This window comes from Capra hircus, chromosome 8 (assembly GCF_001704415.2).
Source record: "Capra hircus breed San Clemente chromosome 8, ASM170441v1, whole genome shotgun sequence".
Classification (NCBI taxonomy): Eukaryota; Metazoa; Chordata; class Mammalia; order Artiodactyla; family Bovidae; genus Capra; species Capra hircus.
This window is the reverse complement of record NC_030815.1, coordinates 23118214-23128027: the sequence shown is the minus strand read 5'-3', so window position 1 is coordinate 23128027 and position 9814 is coordinate 23118214. Positions and strand designations below refer to the sequence as shown.

Sequence of the window (9814 nt, the reverse complement as noted above, 5' to 3'; positions counted from 1 at the left end):
TAAACTTGCTCTGACGGCGTTCTCATCCTGGGAGTCAAAATCTTTTTGAGTGATGACGATGCTGTTGCCATCATTAGACATCACGTCTCCCGACCTGTTCTTCAAGACTTCTATCGAGACTGCATCCAGGTACACGTACAACTAAGGAAACAACGGAAAATCTACACTCAGCGTCACATAGACTCTCTCATAAAACTACCCCGCAAGCTTTAACCAAGGAAGCAGGTGAACCAGGTGAGGTCTGAGAGGAGAGCTTAGCGGCAGGGCTTCCTTCACCACACCAGGCTCTCCACCTGTTCCTGGAAGTCTCTCGTGGCCTTTCTTCAGGGATCCGTTATCCAGCATTGGACTAGAGCGAGGAGCAAGCTGCAGGACTGAGAGAATGAGGATCTGCAGCAGCTCCATCTGCGCTCTAGGTCCTCAGGCTTGCGGTCTTGGTGGACTAGTGAGTGATGCCATCATGAACAAACAGGAGCTGGAGTTACACTTCCACGTATGGGCTGTGGTCAAATACTGGCTTCAGTTCAGTTCAGTCATCAGCTCAGTCATATCCGACTCTCTGTAACCCCATGGACGGCAACACGCCAGGCTTCCATCACCAAGTCCCGGAGTTTATGCAAATTCATGTCCATTGAGTCGGTGATGCCATCCAACCATCTCATCTTCTGTCATCCCCTTCTCCTCCCTCCATAAATCTTTCCCAGTGTCAAGGTCTTTTCAAACAAGTCAACTCTTCACATCAGGTGGCCAAAGTATTGGCGTTTCAGCTTCAATATCAGTCCTTCCAATGAACATTCAGGACTGATTTCCTTTAGGATGGACTGGTTTGATATTCTTGTAGTCCAAGGGACTCTCAAGAATCTTCTCCAACACCACAGTACAAGCGCATCAGTTCTCCAGCACTCAGCTTTCTTTATAGTTCAGGTCTCACATTCATACATGACTACTGGAAAAACCATAGCTTTGACTAGATGGACCATTTTGGCAAAGTATTTCTCTGCTTTTTAATATACTGTCTAGGTTGGTCATAACTTTTCTTTCAAGGAGTAAGCTTTTTATTCCATGGCTGCAGTCACCATCTGCAGTGATTTTGGAGCCCCAAAATATAAAGTCTGCCACTGTTTCCACTATTTCTCCATCTATGTGCCATGAAGTGATGAGACCGGATGCCATGATCTTAGTTTTCTGAATGTTGAGGTTTAAGCCAAATTTTTTCACTCTCTTCTTTCACGTTCTCAAGAGGCTATTTTGTTCTTCACTTTCTGCCTTAATGATGGTGTTATCTTCATATCTGAGGTTATTGATATTTCTCCCGGCAATCTTGATTCCAGGTTATGCTTCATCTGGCCCAGTGTTTCTCATGATGTACTCTGTATATAAGTTTAATGAGCCAGGTGATAATTTAGAGACTTGAGGTACTCCTTTTCCTATTTGGAGCCATTCTGTTGTTCCATGTCCAGTTCTAACTGTTGCTTCCTGAGCTGCATACAGATTTCTCAAGAGGCAGGTCAGGTGGTCTGGTATTCCCATCTCTTTCAGAATTTTCCATAGTTTTTTGCAATCCACACAGTCATAGGCTTTGGCATAGTCAATAAAGCAGAAATAGATGTTTTTTCTGGAACTCTTTTGCTTTTTCGATGATCCAGTGGATGTTGGCAATTTATTTTCTGGTTCCTCTGTCTTTTCTGAAACCAGCTCGAACATCTGGAAGTTCACGGTTCATGGATTGCTGAAGCCTGGCTTGGAGAATTTTGAGCATTACTTTACTAGCGTGTAAGATGAGTGCAATTGTGCAGTAGTTTGAGCATTCTTTGGCATTGCCTTTCTTAGGGATTGGAATGAAAATTGACCTTTTCCAGTCCTGTGGCCACTGCTGAGTTTTCCAAATTTGTTGGCATACTGAGCTTGCTACTGCTGCCAAGTTGCTTCAGTCGTGTCCGACTCTGTGTGACCCCATAGACGGCAGCCCACCAGGCTCCACTGTCCCATATTGAGCTTAGAGATTGGCTATATTGGTTTTGTCTGAACTCCAGCTGGGAAGAAAGCAGGAAATAAGAAACCAAAGAACGGTTAGCTGTCCTGCCAATTTGGAGAAGGCAATGGCACCCCTCTCCAGTACTCTTGCCTGGAAAATCCCATGGACGGAGGAGCCTGGTAGGCTGCAGTCCATGGGGTCACGAAGAGTCAGCCATGACTGAGCGACTTCCCTTTGACTTTTCACTTTCATGCATTGGAGAAGGAAATGGCAACCCACTCCAGTATTCTTGCCTGGAGAATCCCAGGGATGGGGGAGCCTCCTGGGCTGCCATCTATGGGGTCGCACAGAGTCAGACATGACTGAAGCGACTTAGCAGCAACAGCAGCAGCAGCAGCAGCAGCAGCAGCAGCAGCAAATACAGAAGTGAAGAAAAAACAATTCTCATTCACAGTAGTGATTCTAGAAACGTGAAATGTATGTTCTTAGACACACATATTCATCTTCTTTTTCAATAATGGGAAAAAATGGATTTTCATTATTACATGCATTTGCCATTTTCCTCTATTTTTATATCTTTAGCCATGGACATTTTATGACCATATCAGTTTTTCCAGTGTATCAATTTCATGCATTAAACCTATCCATTTTCACTTCCATATAGTGAATTCATTATTTTTCTATTGTTTTATTATTTTTCTTGATGAAACATACTTGACTCATATATTTGTTGTTGATGAGCCACAAATGATGTACAATGTAAAAAATAAGGTAAAGTACTTTTCTCATGTTCTTGACAGTATTTCAGATCTAACATGGTTTCCAAGTAGGATTATACATTCTTTGAGTTTTATGACACATATAAGACACTGAGTCATTTTCATTGTTATATTTTAACTAAATGTAGAAACATGCCAGCATTGGGACTTCCAGTGATAACTGTGAACTCCAAGAGGCATACTGCTTTCTTAAGTGAGACATAAGAACATCTAAAATCACACACAAACGTACCTTTGTGTTTCTCTAGTTTTATGGTTTTCTGCAGGGTTGGTGTTGTTTAGTCCATCAGTCGTTTCTGACTCAGGGTCCTCTGGCAAGAATCCTGGAGTGGGTTGTCATCTCCTTGTAGAGGGATCTTCCCAACCTGGGGATGGAGCCCGCATCCCTGTCTCCTGCAGTGGCAGGCAGACTCTTTACCACTAGCGCCATCTCATCTGTTAAACTGGAAGTTCACAGAGAGTTTCATTAATTTTAACTTAGACAAGCATCAGGATTTAACATGGAAATGTTGTAGTCCCAAATTCTTTTTAAATGTTCTAATTGTTGAAACATTTCTTTTGTATTTAGAATATTTCGTTCTGTGTATCACAATTCAGATTGCATGCATGGAAAACAAAACAGAGAGGATTTTTTGGAATGAATATGCCAATGTCAGTAGATAAATTTTCCATTATAATACCAATTTCAAAAATTCAAATTTTGATAATCTTCAGCCATCACGAAAAACAGAATCCCTATAACATCTATTGTTTTCTTGACCTATTAACCACCTTTTTAGAGAACCAATTTGAGGCACAGCTAAACCAGACCCCTGCAAAAAATAATTGCACGTATACATATATAGTTACACCAACATTCAAAAAAAAGAAGATCATGGCACACAGTCCCATCTCTTCATGGCAAATAGATGGGGAAAAAGTGGCAACACTGTCAGATTTCATTTTCTTGGGGTCCAAACTTACTACGGATGGTGACTGCAGCCATAAAATTAAAAGACTCTTTTAAAAGATTAAAATTAAAATTAAAAGATTCTTGTCATTCTCCCCAAAGCTGAACTTTGACAAAAAGCATTTGGTTCAGATTGTATTTTAAGGAAGTGTGTGCAAGCAAGAACAATCCTTGTTTCCCTCAACCCCTGCCAGAACTTCATTTGAACAAATAGTGCAAACGTGAAACCTGGCCTCATGCCCTGTCAAGTACAAACTAGCACGTTCCATTGGCACTTGCCATCTACCTACAGGGATTAAATCACGTGCTCTTGCAGTTGCTGATTTTCAACACCCCTGGAAAGGAATCTCGGGTGGAAAGCAGAAGTGAGGGAGGCTGTGTGCAGGGAAAACTGGCAGAGCAAGTCTTCAGAAGGTGAGCTGTTGTCAGGAGCCCATTTTAAGAACTCAAATGTTCTTCTATCTCCTCATAGCTAGAAAAGCATGGAAACCCTTCATGGTGACGACTGCTTCTTGTGACTGCAAGAAACCTTCACGACACTGGCAGAAAACGTCCACAAAAAATAGGCACATGATTGCATGTATTGCCCCTTCACCAAAATCACATACATCCCTCTGTGTGTCTTTGGAACAGGTTCTCAGAGGTATCTGAGGTGCTGTCTCCTGGGCTACAGTTCTCCTTTTGTCCCCCAAACACTTAACCTGCAACTTTCGTGTTGTGCATTTTTGAAAGTCAGCACCCTGAACTTATCTCTTCATCCATTCGTCACCCAATAGTTTCCCAACTTGCTTGCAGTGAGATTCCCATGAGGATAAATCCAGGCCACGGAACGCGAGAAGAAGGGCTCTCACCCTGTATAGTCCTGGCGCTTGGAAGCATCCCCTGTGAGCCACCAGACTTCATCCCTTTACTGCCGGGTGTACTAGATCCAAGTACCACAGACAAACATGGAGTCACATATTGACGATGGAAAAAGCCACAGAACAGAAGGTACCCATGTCCCTGAATCACCCTTTAAATGAGAGCAAACCAGAAGGTTCACCTGATCCGGAAGGCCTGCATTGTGCTCTTCAGAGAAGGAAAGATAAGTTTCTATGATGATGAAAATCCACACAGTTTATTCTTTATCTCTATAGCACCTAGACTTAACTGAAAAAGATATTTAAGAACAGAGGATCCTGGAAACCTGTCCATGAGAAAGAAACTATGAACGCTGAGTATAGAAAATACCAGCCCCACAGACATCAAGAGATCTTTTCAATGATGATCAAAAGATCTTTATACAAGAAAAGACATTCTGCTCTGCTGTTCACACTTGCTTTTGAAAAATCATGATTTTCATTTCAGTTTTCAGTGCCTGAGGAAGTATGAGCTGCAATCGCTTTGGAACAGGAAGCAAACAATAATGGAAATCATTAGCAAGTGTTACAAATATAAACACGCTTATCGTTGCCATTTCTTTGAGGATTTTTACATGAGGGAAAGGCACTTTTCATTTCCACTCTGACAGCCTCTCAGGCAAAGTGGCTGTACTCCAGCTCCCTGAGGTAGAGATGGATTCCATGGAAATACTTGGAGCAGGAAGTCCCATGAGAACAGCACAGACTGTCTCCTTCCATCGGCTCCAGTTGTTTCAGGCTCTGATCCGGGCTGCAGAGTAGCACGGCTGTCCTCCGTGGTGAAGAGTTGGAAGCTCTGCTGGAGCATCAGATAGTGGTTGCAGGGGCCCTGAGTCATCTGCACTGGAGTGATCATCTCTCTTTTCCGAAGAAATGTGAAGTGGCTCTGTCCTTTGGGCGCGACTGAGAGCGGATCCTTTGCATCTATTTCAGGAGTTTGAAGACTTCCCTGTGTTTCTGGCGGTGGATCCCAGGCTCGTTCCAGCGAAGAGAGCAAGCAGGGGTGCAGCAGAGCATTCCCTATGGTGCGACGGGGAGGCGCTGCGACAGAGTGCACTTCAGCCCTGCCCTGGGGATGGGACCTTGGGCGATGGGACCGTCGGAGGGCGTTCCGGACAAAGGAGGACCCTGAAATGGCTGTGAAACTATGGATGTTTACGCAGAGAAGTCGGAGGTCTTCTGGCAGGTGTAAAACAGCGGAGGCGATGAGAATATTGGCGACAGGACGCTGGGCCAGAGTCCTGCCACACGTGAAATCTGGCGGGGGTAGGCGGTGGATTCAGCTGTTGCAGATAAGACGGTTGGAAAGTGTTGAGGACACAGTGAGAGCCCACGTCGCAATGAGATGAGAGGCTGTGGGACACTGGGGGCGGTGTTGCACTCACTTTAGATGCCGAGGTGGGTAAGATTATTCGCTGTGGGACGATGGGAGGGCTTTGCGCTGAAAGGGAAGCGCAGCGGAAGCGATGAGACTATTGGCTGTGGGGCGATGGGCGGGCGTTTCTCACACAGGGGAGCCCTGCTTGGCTCTGAGACGAGGAGTCCGCGTTGCAGACAAAGTGAAACCGGACGGTGGCGAAAAACACTGGTGGTGGGACGATTGGACAGCTTTGAGACACAGTCAAACCCTGCGGAGGGATGAGACCACCGGACGACGGATGGGTGTGGTCCACACAGGGGACCCTGGAAGTGGCGACGAGACTATTCGCTGTGGCAGGATGGAAAGGCGTTGGGCACACAGTGAAACACGGTGGCAGCGCTGAGGCTTTTGGCTTCGAGTTGACGGGACGGCTTCGCGGACCAAGTGAAAGCGAGCACAGGTGATGAGACAATGGGCTTGGGGCGGTGGCACCGCGGTGTGGACAGAGTTAAACCCGGCGGTGGGGGTGAGACTGTGAGAGATGGGACGATGGGAGGACCTTGAGCACAAAGGGGAGCCAGGGGGAGTCAGTGAGGCTATAGGCTTAGAGCCATTTTGGACAACGTGAGAACAGCCAAGGCGATGAGACTGGCTATGGGACCCTGGGAGTGCGTCGCAGCCAGAGGAGAAGTCAGCGGTGGCCAGGACACAAATAAGCATGGGACGGTTTGGGAGACTTTCTGGGGCTGAGAAGGAACGTGGCCACCACCTGGGTCAGGGACCAAAGAAGTGTGCGCCCCTGGAATGCTCTGGAATTTTCAGGGTCTCTCAAGGATTAGGCCTTGAAGTGTGGGGAGTAAGTGTTGAATAGCTGAAAACTAGGAATATTTTAAAAAGCGCAGCACTTTGTTTGAATTAATTTTATATTGAATTATATAGTTATTTTAAAAGAAATATTTCACGTTTCCAATTTTACGATAAATTTATAGAAGATATTTTAACTATTAAGCATAGAATATTAAAATATATTTTGTATATAACAGTAGCATTTTATTCAACTTTATTTAAACTATATTTTCTGTGTACTAAAACAAGTATTTTATATCGTTTTACTTTTCTATCTTTCACGGATGTAAATTTAATATTTCCAAGATCACTTTTCACTTATTTTTAATTGAGTGAATTAGCATGTTTGACAATTTCTAATGACTCTCAAGACAGTCTTAAGTATTTGCAACTCATGTTCCTGAAACCTCTTTCTGAGGACTACATTGTTGGAAATAAGGGTTGGAGTGTACAAGTAAGTGAGAACATTTAGAAGGTCAGAATTTTTCATTTACTTTAGTAAGAATTTTATAAATTAATTGGAATTTGCCCAAATTTTATTGGCATAAAGAAGGCTTACTTTGTAAGACTCTCAAATGTAAGGTGGTGTACATTTTCCCCCAACTGAAAAAAAAAAAAAAAAAGGAAAAAAGCCCATATCATATAGAGGGGCCCTCTGGCATGAGGTGCATTTAAAGACGTCTGGTACATTTAAAGACGTGAACAAGACAAGCGCAGGTAGACTGTGTGGATACATGGAGAGCATGCATATAACTCGGACATTCCACATGGCTTCCTTGTATTTTAAATTCCTCAAAGGCAGGGGCCAGAAACTCGACTACTCTGCAGGCTTGTTTTGCAATGAATGCCTCCAAGGTGCTCTGCAATTTTTAATATGTGTTGTCACAAAAATCAAGTTGACATTGAAACTGCCATGTTGACCTTTGTTTCATAAATAATTTATTTCTCATATAAAAGTTTAAATAAATAAATAATGCATAAATCAATTTAAAAACAACTTAGTCTTTAACTAACTGTCCATTGAAATCAGTGCATTGCATCATCATTTACTTCAAGAGCCTCTGCTGGCTGGAGTCTCACCTCAAAGTCACATTGTCCATTCCCAGAGCCACAGGTGGGAGATGTTCAGTCCCGGAGGTAACCTGTTAGGCTCTTCAGGAAAGAAAAGTTCCTGAGCAATTGCACTTGCACGACTGTCCAGGCACACCTGTTGTACTCCTTGGACCTGAGGTACTGCCCGAGGTTGAAGTAATATTTCCTCAGGTGAAGATCGGTCGTGTCTCCCATAGTGGAGTTTTGCTTCTGCATTATTTCCTTCTGGATTGGCTCCAGACGATTCATCTGCCCATAGAGTTCCTCAAGGAGGTGCTCAATGATGGTGTCAGACCAGCCAGTGCTGGAGAAGTCTCTGGTGAGAATATTGAAGATGTGCTGGAGCATCTCATACATGACCAATACGGCATCTTCCTTCCGGAACTGCTGTGCTTGCTTCATCTCCTCAGGCATCTGGAAGTCCATCCTGAACTCGAGGCAATGCTGAGGAGTTGAAGGTAACTGCCACAGGAGGTTCTGGCACACCTCAAGGCTCCGCCCTTGTTGGAATCGAAGCAAGCTGTAGCTCCTGGAAAGAGCTGTGGTGGAGAGACACAGCAGGAGAACCATCTGGAGGAGGCACCGGTAGGTCATGGTGAAATCAGGCCCAGGGCTGCCTGTTCTGCTAGTAGGTGCTGAAGCTGAGTCTTCAGGAGTTTGCAGAGTGCATGTCCTTCCTCCTTGAGTGTGGGCTACTTATACAGGGTGGCCCTCCATTCTTACTATTTGAGAGGAATTTCCCACTTTCAGGTCTCCCTTTCAGTTTTCCCATGTCATTTGAATTATTAGTTGCCTCTAAAACTCTTTTTCTTTACGCTCCTTGCTATTTTAATTTATATATACTATGGGGAAAAAAGATATAGAAACTGAGAATTTCTAATGTTTGTAAAGTTTCAAGGAATTGCTGAATGTTAAAGAAAAATATAAGCCACATCTTTTGTACTTGATTATTACAGGATTCGTTCATTTCGAAAGATTTTTCTTTTTTTACTTTTAATATTATGAGATTTGTGGAGAAGGGGCCTTGTTTGTAAGAGTTTTCTTTTTCATAAGAATTAGGTTTCATTCTCAAATCTGGTATTACCAAACATTAATAGTTGCAGTTTATGATTTTAACAAAGGCACCTATTTTTTTCTATCTACAATAGAGTGATGTTCCTAGAGGGGTGGGAGAGGTTCCAGAGAGAAGGGAGATATGTATACCTGCGGCTGACTCATGTTGCTGTATGGCAGAATCCAACACAATATTGTAAAGCAATTATCATTCACTTAAAACTAAATATATTTAAATAAAAAGAAAAAATAATGTATATAAAAAACAAAATAGAATGTTGTTAAACTAAGTTGTTCTGAATTGTTTTGGAGGCCTTAGCCATAAGGAGCAAGACATCACATAACGTTATCAACCTTGTTGTTTTTCAGTCGCTAAGTCGGGTCTGACTTTTTGCGACCCCATGGAATGCAGAATGCCAGGCTTCCCTGTCCTTCAGTACCTCCTGGTGTTTGTTCAAACTCATTATCACTTCATGGTAAATAGATGGGGAAACAATGGAAACAGTGACAGACTTTTTTTGCTTGGGCTCCAAAATCAGTGCAGATGGTGACTGCAGCTAGGAAATTAAAAGACCACTTCTTTTTATATGAATGTGCAATTTAAAATTTTCTGGAGGCCACATCAAAAGAGTAAACAGAAAAAAGATAATTTTAACAGTATATTTTACTTAACAATATTTCTAAATGTTATCATTTCAACATAAACCAATACAAAATTAGTAGTGAGATAGTTACATTCTTCTTTTTCATAGTGCCTTCAAAATAGAGTACATGGTGTTAGTCATAGTACAGCTCAGGCTGGACTAGTCAAGCGCTCAGCTGGCCACATGGGGTTGTCAGCTCCATGGTGACCAACACAGC

At 43.2% G+C, this 9814-nt stretch overlaps 1 protein-coding gene across 1 annotated transcript; it reads right to left on the bottom strand.

Moving 5' to 3' along the window:
• LOC102181867 (interferon beta-2) lies at positions 7901–9188 on the bottom strand. The gene has a single exon (XM_018051906.1). The coding sequence runs from the start codon at positions 8492–8494 to the stop codon at positions 7934–7936; it is 561 nt and encodes a 186-aa protein (XP_017907395.1). The 5' UTR covers positions 8495–9188; the 3' UTR covers positions 7901–7933.

Coding starts and splice junctions, on each gene's coding strand:
- LOC102181867 (XM_018051906.1), bottom strand. CDS start 8,494: ATGACCTACCGGTGCCTCCTCCAGATGGTTCTCCTGCTGTGTCTCTCC.